The sequence below is a fragment of the Gouania willdenowi genome, chromosome 10 (assembly GCF_900634775.1).
Source record: "Gouania willdenowi chromosome 10, fGouWil2.1, whole genome shotgun sequence".
NCBI classification, from domain to species: domain Eukaryota; kingdom Metazoa; phylum Chordata; class Actinopteri; order Blenniiformes; family Gobiesocidae; genus Gouania; species Gouania willdenowi.
The window spans coordinates 9,620,133-9,637,795 of record NC_041053.1 but is presented as its reverse complement, the minus strand read 5'-3'; the positions used below and the strand labels follow the sequence as shown (position 1 = coordinate 9,637,795).

The following is a 17,663-nucleotide window of genomic DNA, read 5'->3' as shown; positions in this document are numbered from 1 at the left end:
GATAAAACGCTACTGCTTTGGTTACATAAAGGTCTAAGTGATATGGACCAATATTCACTAGCAGCACAATAACATTTTGTGTCACTTTTGACTTTTTCCTTCATTAAGGCTGAAATGTGATTAAATTATGTAGTGTTGCTTGTTTCAGGGCAGCTCTGAGTTGTTGAAAGTAGTTTTTAAAGTAAATCACATTCAGGACACTGTCTCTTTAAAAATGTGTAAACAGCCCCGTTACCTTCAGCAGCAGATCTCTGCTACAGCGCAGCGACAGAGAGTTAGTTATAGAAGAGAAACACATGCAGTGTTTTCTCAAACATATTTCAGTGCTTCAACACTCAGAACTGATAGAGTTTAACAGACAGACAGACAGACATCTGCACTGAGCCTCTGACAGACAGTCGCTAACACGGAGGAAGCAGCACAGCTAACTCTGTGTCCGTACTTCTGCCCTGTTTAAGCGCTGAACTAATCTTAATTAATGCCTGTAATGCTGACATGCTGACTAGCAAATGGTGTGATTTGGCAGAGAAAAAACCATTGGATGTTCTGTGTATGGACGACAGACATATGACGCAGACACGGCACCGCAAGGGTTAAAATGTGAACTACAGATTGTCATATTGCAGACCCGTACTTCATGATAACACAGACATGTAACCACAGAGAGTAAGTAGTAACATTTCACACCTTTCACAGACAAAAAAGCCCCAAAGTGCTTCACAACACAGCTTAAAATCAAAAAGTACACCAAATACACAGGTTAGAATAAAAAAGGTACACACATTATGAAAGGCCAAAACAACATGAAATCATAGCAGCCCAAAAATAGCTAGTTAAAAGCTTGAACAAATAAATGGGTCAAAGCCAACTAGAGACAATCAAACGCAGAGAGAAATTAAGATTGTTCCAAAGCCTGGGATCTCCTCTGGTCCGGAAACGAGTGCAAGGAACCATCAGCAGACTTTGATCCACAAACCTCAGAGCCTGAGCAGGGGTGTAAGGCTGGATCAGATCACTGATGTAGGAAGGAGCCTGACCCTGCAAGGCTCTGAAAGCTAGAACCAGAATTTTTAAATTGATCCTATAAGACACTGGCAGCTGGGGATGCAACGATTCACTCAACTCCCGATACGATTCGATTCATGATACTGGGTTCACGATACGATTCTCTCATGATTTATTATACAAAATGGGACTGTAGACAAATGATTGAAAAATATTCCTTTATTTTTTTTGGGGGGAAAAAAACAAGAAAATGCTGTACTATTTTCCTTTTATTTTTCATTGTCAAAAGAATCCCTTTATAAACTATTAAAAACAATGCAATTTAACTAAAAATAAATCTTGAACGCAATAAAATAAAGGAATAATACAAATTAAGAAGAAGCCTATTCATTTAAACTCTGGTTCAATAATAAACAATACAAAACTGCGTAATAGTTCTTTTTTTTTTTTTAAAAGTGCAACTGAAAATGTATTTTGTGCCTTAACAATTGCAGTGAAGAAGAGATGCTATGCTAGCAGATAGAGCTAATAGAAAAACGTGACTTTTACAGATATTCACGTAATATTACAGATATTCTTTCGGTGCTAAAGGGGTAAGGAATCATTTATGAACATATTTAAGAGTAGAAGGCGGCCACAAAAATAGTAGTAGCAGATTCCGCCCGCCGCCTCAGCATTTGGACAAGAGAAGGATCTGCTGTTTAAAAAAGGTACTGCGATTCATATTTCAGAAAATCGATATCAACCGTGATACCTATGAATCAATTTTTAACTACCTTACGATTAATCGTTACATCCCTACTGGCAGCCAATGGAGTTCTTTTAGAATAGGGGATATGTGAGTTCTCCTATCTGTATGGGTCAGGAATTTCGCTGCAGAGTTTTGCACTAGTTACAGACAAGACAGCTCCTTCTTGTTTAAGAAGCTGTGGTGACTGAGATCATCCTCAACACACATTCTGCCCTCAAGGACACATTTACCTCATTCACTGCCAGCCATTTTCAGAACACTACCGACCTCACTGTCAGCCATTTTAGAGAATTTTGACAGATTTTTTAAAGACAAACAGAATATTTTGTTTCTATCTTGTTTTGTTCTTTCGTAATCAGCTGTTGAATAGAGGCAAGTTTCACACAAAAGGCCAGTTTCTGACAAAAAGCTGAGAAAAAACCTGTCAGTGACTTTGAAGCAATTTTTTTCTGCTTTAGGGACACCTCAACATTGGTTCCTTTAAATGAAACAACAAAAACAACACAGAGAACAGGCTTTAGATGGCAAAATTATTATTTTTTTCGCTATCTGGGTCAGAGTTGAATGTTTTCTTACTGTGCATCACTGTAGTGCTACCATGAATAGCCAGTTGTACCTCACATAGTTTACATCTCACTTGTTTCGCTGTTTTATCTTCGCTGAAATGAATTTCCAGCATTTAAACAGTCAGGTGGGAGAGATACTGCCCCCCGCAGTTCATGTAAGGACCTGCACCAGGAAGTGGCAGCGTGCTGGTTTTTATCCTTGTTTACAAGATTAAACGACTGGTCGATGCTGTAAAATTGTAGTCAACGTTATCAATTATGTCGGCTAATAGTCGCAGCCTTAGATTAATCTATTAAGAAAAGAATTGATTGTTGCAGCTCTATATTGAAGCACATATTGAGCTGTATCCCTTTTAATCCCCTCTTATTTGCATAAATTTTTTGCCGATTTAGGATAAATCCTTACATCCCTACGCGAGAGTGAATGTTAGAAAGTTTGACAGACAGAAGAAAATCTTGTCCAATTCCACCAGGAATCTTGTGCGACGTGTTACGGATCGACTAGTGATGGTAGTATCCTGTGACTGAAAGTGAATGCAGAGCTTCTTCATATGAAGTGTGTTTTTAATGTGTTGGTTCAGATTATTATGATTGCATTAAAATGTGAAAAGGCTTTGGTACTCTGTTGGTGTATCAGCTGAACTGGTGATCAGTTTAGCTACTGACATATCATAGAAGAAGCATCTCCGTACAAATCGTGAGCATTAGTCACAGGTTGGAGGTGCTTAAAGGTTTCACAAATAATGTTTTGGGTCCATGTCACACATTTTCAATGAGATTCTTCCTGTAAAGCAGGTGACTGAGGGACTGCTAAATATTTAGCCTATTTGCTGTTGATACTGATCTATCTAACGTTGGAAACTTGACTGTTACTAATTCTAGTTCCTTAACTTAAATCTACTGGTGTTCTGCTTCTTTGTCTTCAATTATCTTTTGAATATTATACGGATTTGCGTTCATGTACAGTATACTCTGTATATATAAATGTTGTTCTTTCATACATGCGCCAATTTATTCATCAGCCTTTTCAACTCCACAATATCGGCCCCCAAAAATCCTGAAGGGTTTGGGCTCTAGTTGACATGTTTTTTTAAATAAATCTTTATATTTAATAAGAACCGGGAAGGACCGTGTTTTATTCACTGCAAAGTGCATAAAAATGTAATGGAATCCAGCAAGTCTATTCCATGGCTAACATTAGCACAGTGATAGGTAAACGTCTTTAATCCCACTCAGGTCCAGACTCATTTACTCAATGTTTCCTTTGGTTTGTTTTTCTGATCTGTTCTAACTAATCATTCATTGGTTTTCAGCATATGAAGCGTGTTGGAGGAGTGGTGGAGCGTTGTTTACCTGCTGGTGGACCTCCATACTTCCTCTGTCCGTTCACCTGCACCAGCCTTGTGTTGGTTTGTTCCAGCCACGTTTCCAATGCTCTCACCCGCTCCAGGTTCAGCCCCTAAAGGAACGGCAACAGGAAGCATAAAGATCGTCATTATCACAAACACATGATGGGAACTCTCTCCTCTCTCTAACACTCCCTCTATGTCTGCTTCTTCCCTTGTGTGTTTGCTCCTGTACTCCTTCTGGCTTTTGTCTTGCAGGTCCGTGGGATCCTCAGTGTGGAGTTACAGAGTCTCAACAACTCTGTCTCCACCCTTTCCTCTGCACACACCCAACACAGCATAACGTGGATGGCTGTTCATCATAGGAATTGGATCCACTCAAGGTTCCTGCTGCTTAACAGAAGGTTTTCCTTGCCGCCATGATGAATTCATGTTGGGTGTGGGATACATATGTATGTGTATATACGTATGTATGCATATGTGTGTATCCATAAAATGAAGAGTCCGTCCTTAAGACTGCTCTACTGTAAAGTGTCTTGAGATACCATTGGTTATGACTTGGCGCTATACAAATTAAAGATTGATTGATTGAACTACAGTAAAACCCAGTGCTGCCCCTCCCGATATGCAGAACATGCGGTGTGAATGTCATCTTGGTCTGTGGTTCTCAACCTTAGTTTTCAGCCCACGACCCCCAAAATAAAGGTGCCAGAGACCAGGGACCCCCACTGTACCTGAAAGTGGTTGAACACAGACATGAACATTGAAGAATAGTCATGTGGAGACAGGGTCATCTATAAGGGGGAATTAAGGGGAGAGATTTTTGAGGTCCATCTATAAAGTCAGTAAAATGATGTTCTATTGTTCTATGAATCTGTGATAACTAGGGCTGCCAACTTTGGTCGTTTAGTCGACTAATTGGTCGATGCCCTCATGGTCAACCAAGATTTTCTTTGGTCGACCAGACTTATTAAATATGCAGGGACTTTGACTTTCAATTTCAGCATTGAATGTTGTTCATTATTTGCAAAAAAATAAAATTACAATGGGTGACATTTGTACAATTTCAATAATGTAGTCTACTAATATATTTTGTAAGTAGACGGGCTTTTTTCCTGTTAACTCTCGCCACTGTCAATTAAGTATATGAGGCAATGCTGCATGTGCTCAGTCCACATGTTTAGCAGACGGCAGCATCAACCTGACTCTCATCATACTCATCCTGCTGTGCAAAGAGGATCCAGTTTCGACAAAATCAAGAATTACATTCAAGACCGAAGCAAGTGTGACTCTACAGGGCCACTGGTGAATGGAAACTAAATCTGGGCAGATACCCCAGGCTCCTTAGGGCTGTGAAGCGACTCCTCTGCATCCCTACCATCCATGTCCACAGAGCGCATCTTCTCCAAAGCAGCCTTAATGCTCATTTCTGATTTTTTTTTTGTTCATCCGTTCACATGACCATGTGACCTATGTCAGACTCCAATGTGAATGGTTTGTGGCTCCAATCTGACCCACGTGGGCATTGTCGCATTTGTCTCAGAGTTTTTGTGCAGCAGAGCTGGAGAATGAATGAGTACGTGGAGGAGGACAAGGAAAAAGAAAAAGAGAGACAAATATTTTGTTTTGGTTTTGGTGCAAACACAGATCATTTATGGTATGAACCTTATTCAAGCTTTGGCCCGAACTCGAAACTGAAACCGTCGGGTCTAACAGACATTAGGGATTTATATCCGTGCCCTACCCGAAACCTACAATAAAAACCTATTTTTTCCTCATACAAATGACATATTTCTGTTTGTTTTAGTGGTAAGCCTGCTTTTATTAACACTTAACAAACAACTGTTAATGTCATCATCATATCAGCGCACAGGAAAACAAGTGCTCGTCAGAGATGGCTCTATTTTCATAATCCATCTACGTATCAAATATAAGGATAATCCACGTTCTTGTGAAGAAAAAAATATTAATACAACAGTGAATGTTGAAGTGTGTCTTAATTCTGTCCCTCTGCTCCGATCAGAGGACAGTGCACTGACAGTTGCAGCACCTTTTTTTTTTTTTGGTCGACTAATCACTACCTGTGCCATGGTCTTGGTCGACCAACCATTTCCTTGGTTGACTACAGCCCTAGTGATAACCACATTTATTTATTCATTTGAATAACATCCACTGTTATCCAGGAAGTTTACTATTATTATAGTCATCTTAAAGATGGAAAATCTTGTTTGAATAAGTAAAAATGGCTTGAAAGTGACTAAAAATTGTCGAAAAATTGGTGAAATGGAGATTATAAAAACCACAAAAATTGGTTACAGTTTGCAAATTAGAGTGGCCAAAAGTGGACAGAAAAAGTGGTAAAAAAAAGTTTCAAGTGTCAATATTGGAAAAATGTGTTTAAGGTGGCAAATAATTGGCATTAAGTGTAAATATGGTTTAGTCAGAAAACAAAAAAACAGCATTAAATATGGTGAAAAGAGGTTAAGAGTGACAATAATGGGTTAACATAATGTGAAATTAAGTGGAAAATGGGTGGAGAGGGTTTATAAGTGCTGAAAATGTCTTAAAAGTGGAAAAAATGTGCAGAAAACACATTTAATTCATTATGGTGAAGTGAAAGTTAGTATTGTAACAAAAATGCAATAAAAGGAACAAAAAATATAGTAGGAGAAAGTGATGAAAGTAGGTTAAAAATGGCAAGTTGTGTAGCTGCAGAAAAAAGGTAAAAATAAGCAAAAATTATGGTACGGGCCGCCCTGGTAAAACCACATCATTTATTATTACTATTCAGTGAGTGAGAGTTAAAGCTGCAGTATATAGAATCATGACTTATATAGAAATAACCACCTCACCTCCCTGTTTCAAAACCTATTGTCCCTTACCTGTTGAACTTTTTTTTTTTTTTTTTTTTAACTGTGGGCTCTTTTCTCAATAGAGACTAGTGACAAATGTCTGGACTTTATCCTGTGTTATTGGAGAGTTTTCTGAATATAATGTACATAATATACAAAGATTTTAAGTGCCATAAAACACAATGACTGGACAAAATATATATGAATTCATTTGTTGTTCTTTTTAAAACAAGTTATTTTTTGGGCGCTGGAGTCATGTGACTGTTGTCTTCTTCTGTTGCTCAATTCTACTTAACAATTTAAATGGTAAGCGAAACTGCGCAAAGCAGTTAATTTATAGTACTGCAGCAAAAATAAAGCGGCAGCTGACCTGATTTTATCATGAATTTACAACATAAACCCATGAGGTACCGAACGTGTACTTTCTGCTTATTCAGTGTTTTAAACTCTCAATATCTCATTCAGTTTAAAGCCTAGAGTATTAACTTTGGACAGGAGTTTTCTTTTATTGTCATGTTCATAATTCCATGATCACTTTTATTGCAAGATGTATTAGAACAGGAAGTATAAAATTGACTCCCATTATAACCACGAATTTTGGATATACTGTTATCCTGACATAAAAACAAAACTAAAAATAGCTAATTAATCTAAGCATCTACCTTTAAAATACAGGGAAATCAGGTTTTAGGTGACCCCCAAAACACCAGGGTCAGCAGAGCTTTATTACATTTCAATGGAGGACACTTATTCTTACCTTGTAAAATGCATTGCAATAAAAAAGCTGAAAACCATACAAATGGTCTTCATGTGTTGGGATACACATACAAGAGTGGTGTGAACGGGGTTGAGAAATTATTTTGTGTGTATGTGTGTTAAGGCATGTGTAAATATAAGAGGCCGTTTAAGAGAAAACACAGTGAAAATGAAAGAATGTACATTATAACTGTGAAACAATACAATAAAAACCATGGCTTTACACATTCGATGGCGCACTCGTACATTGATTTTGTTTGAAACACATTGAAATACACGACCTACACAATAAAGAAGAGGAAATGTACATCTAATCTGCCGTTCACATTGAAAATGCATTTAATTATTTAATTCATTGTTTTTTACAATGAAAATATTTCAAATGCAGGCCATTTATATATATATATATATATATATATATTTTTTTTAAATTAAAATTTTTTTTAAATTCACGATTCATGATATTATACAGAAAAACAAGAAAAGCAAGTAGAGTCACTGCAATAGCATGTAGCCGTACATTTATTCTCAAGCAGCCTTCCTGCTGACGTGAGTTTTAAATGTAAAAAAAAATTACAAGATGGTGAGTCAAAAATATTTTTCCACACAGATTAGAGAAGATAAAAGATGTCAAAGCTCTGAGTTTCACAACAGAGATCTGTTTCCTCCGTGTCACTCTTACGTTTAACAGAACACTGGCTGGATGAGCGTTAGTGCCACACAGTGTGATGCTAAAGCTCAACGCACCAGCTACACTTTTTTTAAATACAATTTTACATTTTAAATTAAACTAAACCATTTTAAAGAGCTGATGTATGCTTACTATTTTCCAAGGCTAGTGAAGCTATTGTTTTTTCCCTCAATTTCAGCTCCAGAAAAATTGTATCAGTCTCCAAGGCAGACAGACAAAGTTAGCTGCTAAAGCTAACGCTGCTAAAGCTAACCCTGCTAAAGCTAACGCTGCTAAAGCTAACGCTGCACACAAGCTAAAAATTCAGGCTTTTCCTGCTTTTCACAGTGACCAATCAGCTGATCAGCGCTGTTTCACTAATTGACCTGTTTAGTGTCCATCTTGTAAATGGTAAATGGACTTGATTTATATAGCGCTTTATCACCACACTGAAGCAGTCTCAAAGCGCTTTACACATCAGCTCATTCACCCAATCACTCTCACATTCACACACCAGTGGGACAGGACTGCCATGCAAGGTGCTAGTCGACCACTGGGAGCAACTTAGGGTTCAGTGTCTTGCCCAAGGACACTTCGACACAGTCAGGTACTGGGATCGAACCCCCAACCTCTCGATCAGAAGACGACCCTCTACCACTTGAGCCACGGTCGCTTGTGCACTTCCTTCAAATTTGTAAATTGAATTAAAATAATAGCTTAATAAAAATAATCATGGACCTGGTTAGTGAATGGTGTTCCTCGTAAATTTACCTTTTCAAAGTGAGAACTGATACTGTCCTTTTCACACTCGGAAATCTTGCTCATCTCATCAATAATAATAATACATCTTATTTATAAGCACTTTTTAGAAACTCAAAGACATTTTACATTTGTTAAAAAACAACTGCACAAGTCAAAAAAAGAAATCAACCACAAAAAAGGTAAATACAAAAAATACATAACAATCATAAGTTAAAAGCTTGGGAGAAGGAGTGGGGAAGCAGAGGAGGTCTGTCACTTTGATACTGTTTCTAACATCTGTTTTATAAAATTGCTGAGATAAGCAATATCACCTGACCAGCAGCAAAAAGGGGCGTTTTGGTTTGTAAGCGGGTACACCCCATTCAAAGGCAGAAACACCCCCTCATTCTTATTCGCTTCTGAATTGTAACTTAACGTCTGGTCTTGATCGGTATTTCAAAATAACATTGTATTCTGTGTTGGGAGTAACGCGTTACAAAAGTAATGCAATTACAGTAATGTATTACTTTTTGTTGTAAGGCAGTAATGTCATGCATTACTAATAACATTTTGGTAATATTATACCCGTTACAAATCTCAGTAACGCGTGTTACAATGCGTTTTAACCTGAGATGTGAAAAACCGCACTAGTAATTTGAAGAAACACCTGGACAGGTGCCACGCTAACACCAAGTTCACAGAGAGAGATGAAGGCGCGGCAAGAGAAAAAAAAGCAGAGAGAAGCTGTCCTACGATGGCCGATAACAGCACGCTAATTTAATCCAAGTCATTTCAGCCTGCTATGTGCGTGCTCCCATAAAAGGGGTGGAGATTGCAGCGTCTGACCAATCACTACGTTAAAGAAACCTGGCAGAGTGACCTTTTTTACAATAGAGGAACTGGGGATGTAACGATTAATCGTAAGGCAGATAAAAATCGATTCATCGGTATAACAATTCACATCGATGCTGTGAAAATTGAATCTCAGTACTTTTTTTAATCAGCAGAGGGCGCTACCCAGAAGTTTTGGCGGCGAGCGAAATCTGCTAATACTTTCTTTCTGGCCATCTTCTACTCTTAAACATATTCATAAATGATTCCTTACCCCTTTAGCACCGAAAGAATATCTGTAAAAGTCACGTTTTTCTATTAGCTCTGTCTGCTAGCATAGCATCTCTTCTTCACTGCAAAATATCTGCATGCCAACCGACCACTGGGTTACCAGCGCCCTCTGCTGGTTCAAACAAATATCTGACCTAAATACAGTAAAATTACTGTTTTTTTTTTGTTTTTTTTAAGTCCAATTGTTAAGGCACAAAATACCTTTTCAGTTGCACTTTTAAAAAGAAAAGAACTATTATGTAGTTTTGTATTGTTTACTATAGAACCAGAATTTAAATAATAAGCTTCCAGGGAAGAAACGATTGATGTAAAAATTATCTGTGTTCAAATCAGGGGATGGATCTAGATAAGCAAAATGCTTTTTTCCGTCGCCCTTTCCGGCATGCAAAAAAAGAATTTCTGTGATTGCAACCATATCGGAAATGAATTGAATAAATAAATAAATAATAAATAAATAAAAAAGCTTCTTCTTCATTTGTATTATTCCTTTATTTATTTCATTCAAGATTTATTTTTAGTTAAATTGCATTATTTTGAATAGTTTATCAAGGGATTCTTTTGACAATAAAAAATAGTATAGTGTTTTCCCAAAAAAAATTAAGGAATATTTTTCAGTCATTTATATACATTCCCATTTTGTAAAATAAATCGTGAGAGAATCGTATCGTGAACCCAGTATCGTGAATCGAATCGTATCGGGAGTTGAGTGAATCGTTACATCCCTAGGAGGAACAGATTATGATCTTGAACAAATATAATCAAATCAAAACCATGATGACAGCAAAGAGCAACAGTGTTAGTGCAACGCGCATCAGGAGGGATCAGTTAGGAGGCGACGCTTTTATACTCACTCAGATCTGATCCATTTTATAACCTGGTTCTGACCAGGTTAGGTGTTGTTTAAGGTTAAAATTATGAACAATTAAAATCCGTAATTCAGACCAAAAACAACTGTTGTTATAGAAAAGATAGGAATGAAAGAACCCAGACAGGAAGCTGCTGACACTGTTAATGTGTAAAAGTGTGAGATTGTTTATGATATTAATCCATTGGATGATAAACAGACAGCGCTCTGCAGTTAAACTTTATCACAGCACACACTTGTTTCTATTCAGGTAGACCTCTATCTATCACACACACTGGGATGAGAGCACATTGTTTCACTGTAGTATGTATCTGATGATGCTGTCAGCCTGACTATAACGTATGAATGAATGAATGAATTATATAATTAATGAATTACTGAAAAAATAAATGACTTCACAAGTCTGCGAATACGGAGACACAGGCTTCATCAGCTGACTGTAGTTCAGTCCAGATATAAATCTATATCTTTCCTAAAGGATGTCATCAGTAAATAAAAAATTGCATTAATCCATTAATAATCTTTCTTTCCTAAACGCAGCTGTCAAATCTGCACCAACCAGGATCTTCTAACAATGGGCAAGTCATTTTACAAGGGAACTGATTGGTCAGGAGGTGTGGCTTTAACACTCGCTAAGATCGTAGTCAGAACAAATCCTGGTCCCGACCAGGTTAGTCATTCAGCCTAAGTTACCATGGTGATTTTGCTCCGTAAAATGTTAGCAAGCGTCGAAGGACAGTACACAATGATTAAATCCTGGAAGTTAGCATGTTGAGAGAGAATCTAGATTCATAGCATACACCCTAAAACTAGGAGAGGTTGGGTGAAGAAAGGAGAGACATGGAGGCCGTGCTGCTACAAACACATGCCTGCCATATACCAAGATGATCGTGCTTTGGATGTGATTTTATAAACACGTGTTGCTTTTAAAAAACACTGTAAACAAAAGATTTCTGCTGTTATTTTCCTACCAACGTCCTGGACACTTCGGCCGGACTAAAAAGATTGTACTTCTTGTCATGTCATATGGCTATAAGGTTGCGTTACAGTTGTTTCTAGCTCTATGTGTTTCATATGAATAGGCCTAGACCAGGGGTCTGCAACCTTTCTTCTCAAAGGAGCCATTTAACCTCATCTCACCCCGAATAAAGTCCTCCTGGAGCCGGAAAAATACCGCCTCAATGTATACAATTACAGTGTATTAAATTCTATACAGTTAAAATTATATAGAATAATGTTTTATTTAATTTGATTTGATTTATATTGATCAAGTAAATGGCAACTTAAAAGCAGTTTAAAATAAAATAAAATGAATTGACATAAAAAAATAACAAAACCGTGTCTTGCATCTTCAAATTCTTACGCATTTCAGTTTACATGAACACAATTTATATAAATAACATTTTTTATGTTAATGTATTTAATGTATTAATGCATGATCATGAGGTCAACACATGCTAATTGCTAATTTCTTGCCACACATAAAACATGCATATTTAACCGGCACATTGGTAGTTAAAAGAATCTGTTCTCACACAATTAAAATCTCTGTTTTCTTCCAGAATAGTGTTTTTGTTGGTTTAGTTATCTTACCAGAGATTTAAAACTTAAGGTTAACCACAGGTGCAGGAAAGTTGATGGTCTGTAGATGTTGCAGGAGATGAAGTAGGAAGGTGCACAACGTGATTTATTTTTAAGTTAACAAATTGTTATATCATGATTTTATTTGTCATTAATCATTCATAGCCTCTGTAAGAAAATAACTCTTTATTTCAGTATTTTTTTAAAGCTATATGGAGCCATGGCAAAGGACTCAAAGAGCCACATGAGGCTCCAGAGCCGCAGGTTGCAGACCCCTGCCCTAGACTTTAAATATTTACGATATCTTTATCATAACTTACCGGACTTTAACTTTGTCTGCTTTTGTGATTCTGACGGTCATTGTTACTTATTGTATTGCGCCATGAGCTTTCACTGTGCCTAATATAATAAGTTGTTAGTCATTATGCTATACCACATCACTCTCCACTGGATATTTATTCAGCTGCAACAAACTATATTTTAGCATTTTAGAATGCTAGTCATACTTCTGTGGTTATTTTGGTGAAAGTAACTCAAAAGTAGTGTATTGCATTACAATTCAGAGACAGTAATATTGTAATGTAACTATTTACTTTTAAATGACAGTAACTACTAATATGTAATGTATTACATTTTGAAAGTGATTGCAATAGGGTTTGGGTTAGGGTCATATTTTACATGACCTATATGCTGAACCCTTTCTGATTGGTTGGTGAAAATGTACCGCAACCCCCACTAAGGCTGTTTTGTAGTCCATCCAAAACGCCCCCCACAGCTGGCCCAATTCCCCTCCGAATATGTGCATCGGTAGAGTCTGAATTTCGCCCGCTGGAGACCCGGTGTTTCGTTCACCAGGGGTCACCTGTGTGGAAGCGAGAGGACTGCCCTTGCACCCTACTGCTGCTGAGCTGCTCCCCCCCAGGTCACACCTGCACAGTTCCAGAGTGTGAAAAGGCTTATTTCAGTGCATCAAACATAGATATCAGTATTGGAGGTGAAAAAAGTTCATCAGTAATTCTATGTTTTCTTCTGCACACCCCTGGTAAGAATCTCCAACTAATATGCTCCATGGTGATTATGGATTTTAGACCAAATTAAGCAACAACAAAAAACTTATAGAACACACACACACACACACACACACACACACACACACACACACACACAGGTTTTCTCATTTATTAAAGTATTAACTCCACCAGGGTCATTACTAAAGTGTTTTCCTTTCCTTCCACTGACTTGTCACGGTTTTAAAATCACATTTAGTGAAGAAACGGACGATGATTGGAAGTTAACGAGCGTCAGGTGGGCTCGGTGCACGCACAAGGGAGCGCGCGTGGACCGCAGTTAGCTTACAAACAACAACTATAACATTACAGAAAACAAACAAACAGTAAATACCGAGCATTGCTTGTTGTTCTCCATCTGGGCCTGAAATCCTCCTCCGTCGGTGCGTCCGTCCCAGCGCGCGCCACCTCTGCCACTACCGCACGGGCACGTGCGCTCACACACGTCGGAACAAAGTTTCACTGCTCTCTTCTCTCTCTTTTTTTTTTTTTTTTTTTTTTTTTTTTTTAAAAAAAAAAGAGCACAAGTAAAAATGCTGGCTGTAATTTAGAATGTCTCACAGGGAAACTTTACAAAATACATTTAAATATATAATTTTATTATTTTTACTTAAAATCACAAAGAGAGACCGTGGTTGTAATGTAAGCAGGTATTTTGCGTCTATTATTCAATAAAAACGAAATTAAAAAGTAGCACAATAAAAACATTTGAACACTTTATTTCTCCAATTATAGCGGTTAATTCAATTATTCATTTATTTAGTTTAGTAAGTTATTATTTAATTGAAAAGATTTTTTTTTTATTTATTAATTTTTTTAAAATTTAATGGAGTGAAGTTTTTTTTTTTTGATGATGATGATGATGATGATGATGATGAAAAAAGTCGTTTTTTATTGCATTTATATTTTTGAGGATTTAATAATAAATACACAAACATCCTTCCCATAATATATTCCAAATACAAAAAAAAAAGATTACATCAATTTAAAAAAAACAAACATATTTTCAATCAAATAAAAAATACTTCATGTGTATTTCAATATTTAAAAAATGCCTTTGAACACTATTTTTCTAAATAATACGGTTTATTTTTATTATTATTATTATTTTTATTGAAGTGAAGTTTGTTTTGATTTGATATTTTTTATTTTTTGCTATTGCTGTTATATTTTTCAGGGACTGAATAATAAAGACACAAACATCCTACCCATAATATGTTCAAATACAAAAAAGATGACATCAATAAATCAAATATCTATTTGCATCTGTGCATTTTTTTATATTGAAAAAGTATTTACTCATTCATATGAGTAAATACTGTAACTTATTGTGCTTCAACAGAAATTTGCAAACCTTCACAATAAGAACACAATATGTTTGTTCAGTGAAATGCCCTCTGATTATATATCACACGATGGATAATAAAAGCACTATTCTTTCCTTTGATTATTTGGATTAGAATAATGGGTCGTGACCCAGAAGTCGACTCATTAGTTCATAATAAATCATATAATTATTACAGGTAATATTTTGCTAATCGATGTATATTTCAAACTATTATTGTATGTCTGGACCCAAAAAAGTCATTATTTGAGGGCAACAGAGCATAAACAGGGCCTACACGAGTATCATTCCGACTCCTAAACAACATATCATGTAGAGCAGTGTGGTTCCCAAACATTTTACAGTCTCGTACCCCTTCAGACATTTAACCTGAAGCCATGTAGCCCCTACTCCTGCACACTTACATAACATAATAATGTATTGCCATATACAATGTAGCCATAAACTGAATTTTACCTATCCTGTTGAGGAATAATATAATAATAACTACAATATTTGCATTTCCTGAAGAAAGTGCAAGTGAGGATGAAGGTGCTTGCCTGCATTAGCTTATCATTTGTATTAGCATTATCAAGCATTAGCCTAACACTAGCAATAACCTAGCAATAGCATAGCATAGCATAGCATAGCATAGCATAGCACAGCATAGCATAGCAATAACCTAACATTATTATTAGCCTAGCATTAATATTAACCTAGTATTAGTTTTAACACAGCATTATCATTAGCCTAGCAATAGCAATAGCATTCATCAAGCATTAACCTTGCAAAAGCAATAACATTAACCTAGCATTAACATAGCAATAGAATTAGCTTAGCATTATCATTATCCTAGCATTAACACTGACCTAGAATTAGCTTTAACCTAGCATTCACTTTAACCTAGTATTAGATTTAACCGAGCATTAGATTTAACCTAGCATTAGCATAGCAAAAGCATTAGCATAGCAAAAGCATTAGCCTAGCATAAGCATTAACCTAGCATTAGCATTAGCCTAGCATTAGCATTAACCGCTCTATTTATATTCTAGTTTCCAATGTTGTCATTGTTTTTATTCTCGTACCCCTATGACAATTTGCGTACTCTTGGGGTTACCCTTACCCCCTTTGGGAACCTAGGATATAGATGGTTAAAGCAAACATATAGGACACTGAAGGCCCCGAAGCCACATTTGGTCTAATTGTATGTGGCCCCCAAAGTAAATGTGTACAAAATGATGGAAAAAATACAGAAAATGACTCCAAGAACCACACAAAAATGACAACAAAACACAATTACTCCCAAAAACATACAGGATGACCAGAATATACACAAAAGGACAAAAAACTACGTCATAAACTTAACAAAAACACAAGTAACACTAAAAAAAACATCACATTTTGCATCTGAAGTGCAGGGCAGCAGATTTTAGGCAGGAAAGTAGAGCATGTCCAACATGAATGTGCCTTAGTTTGCATTTCCCCGTATAAATTATAGTAAAGCATGTAAGACAAATACACAGGCAATTAATGACATATATTATGATTTTGTGACCAATTTTTTAAAATTTTTTTTGTAATTTAGAAATATTGAGAGTTCTTAAATGAATCTGATGTCAGAAATAACTGCTGTCATGTGACATGAGCGTAATAAAGGTGTGAGTCTTATGAAGTTTCATAAAAATGTGTGACTTTTGATGGCAAGATAAATACAACTGGATTATTTTTATAAACTTCCACAATAATGATTATTTTTTCAGGCACTGTTACTCCTGGGGGCCACATTGGATGCTCTAAGGGCTGGATTTGGCACCTGTGCCTTCAGTTTGACACATTTGGGTAAAGTTTGGAAACTACCACGATAGTTGGTATTATTGGATACATGGTCACTGTCACCTTGTTTTAAGGAAATCCTCAGTCATCTTATAATGGTTTGATTTTATATTCTGATCAAATCAATATTAAAACACCCACAGACAGAAATGATCCACATCTATTTCTCAAATGTGGGAATATTTGGTTGTTTTCATTCTTGAACCCTTTCAAAAATCACTCTTTCACCTGCTTTCATGATGATAATGTGATATCAACGTTGCTCTATGGAGGCAGTGAAGTTAAAGTTCTGTATAGTTTACAGATGACACCACATGGTGTCAGTGTGGGATCAGCTCAGAAATCTCTCAGTCGACACAATTCTGCTCCAAAAACCAGGAAACGTCCTCATCACATGTTCAGATGATGGTTGACATGAGAAACAAAGAACACTTAGAAACAAACATGAAGTTTAGGGGTGGACACACGTTACCTGGTCATTGTGATGCACAATTATCAGCTAATGTTAAAAAAACCTAACATTTGTTTTCAACTTTAGGAGGAATCTGAACCAAACACAGCAAAACAAGGTAAACACAACCTTATTAAAAGCAGAATAAACTCCTTTCATCAACAAAAGTTACTTTCGCAACCAGGGTTGGGGTCAATTACAATTACATTTTCAATTATCCATCTTCAATTACTATTAAATTAGGATTACGTTGACCTGCATTTTTTTTAAATTATAAATAAATTACAATTATTTTTATCCCCCTAAAAGTCAGTTACAATTATGTTCTGAATTACTAAATGTTCAATTACAATTTTACTAACTTTTATTTAAATTATAATTGTCAGCTTTTATAGAATTTCCATACCAATTACAATTACAAAGTTGATTGTCTGAATTCAATTACAATTCAATTATAATTTCAATGGCAACAGATTTTTTCCCATCGCAAATACAATTATAAATATGCTATAATTGTAAATAATTATCAATTATGTGATTGACCCCAACCCTGATTGCAGCTAAACAATGTGTGAAAACACCTGTACATTCCCTTTCTGTACTGTCTATTGGCTCTGTTCGGTGGTAAAATCTGATAAAAGAGCGGGGCCATAAGGCGATGGACGATGTTTGTGTGAAAGAAACAAACAGGTAGCAACAATGGAAGAATTGTCTACAAATTATTGATCTCAAT

At 36.3% G+C, this 17,663-nt stretch overlaps 1 protein-coding gene across 1 annotated transcript in view; it reads right to left on the bottom strand.

Annotated features, from left to right (window-relative positions):
• The window catches only part of dnd1 (DND microRNA-mediated repression inhibitor 1), a 46,148-nt gene extending 32,369 nt beyond the window's left edge, over positions 1 to 13,779 (bottom strand). Inside the window, exons 1-2 of the mRNA XM_028459765.1 lie at positions 13,657 to 13,779; positions 3,676 to 3,781 (exon numbers count right to left, since the gene is read on the bottom strand). Coding sequence (XP_028315566.1) covers positions 3,676 to 3,781; positions 13,657 to 13,680 — 130 coding nt within the window. The 5' untranslated portion in view covers positions 13,681 to 13,779. The remainder of the gene's footprint in view (positions 1 to 3,675; positions 3,782 to 13,656) is intronic.
• Between the last annotated feature and the right edge of the window lie 3,884 nt (positions 13,780 to 17,663).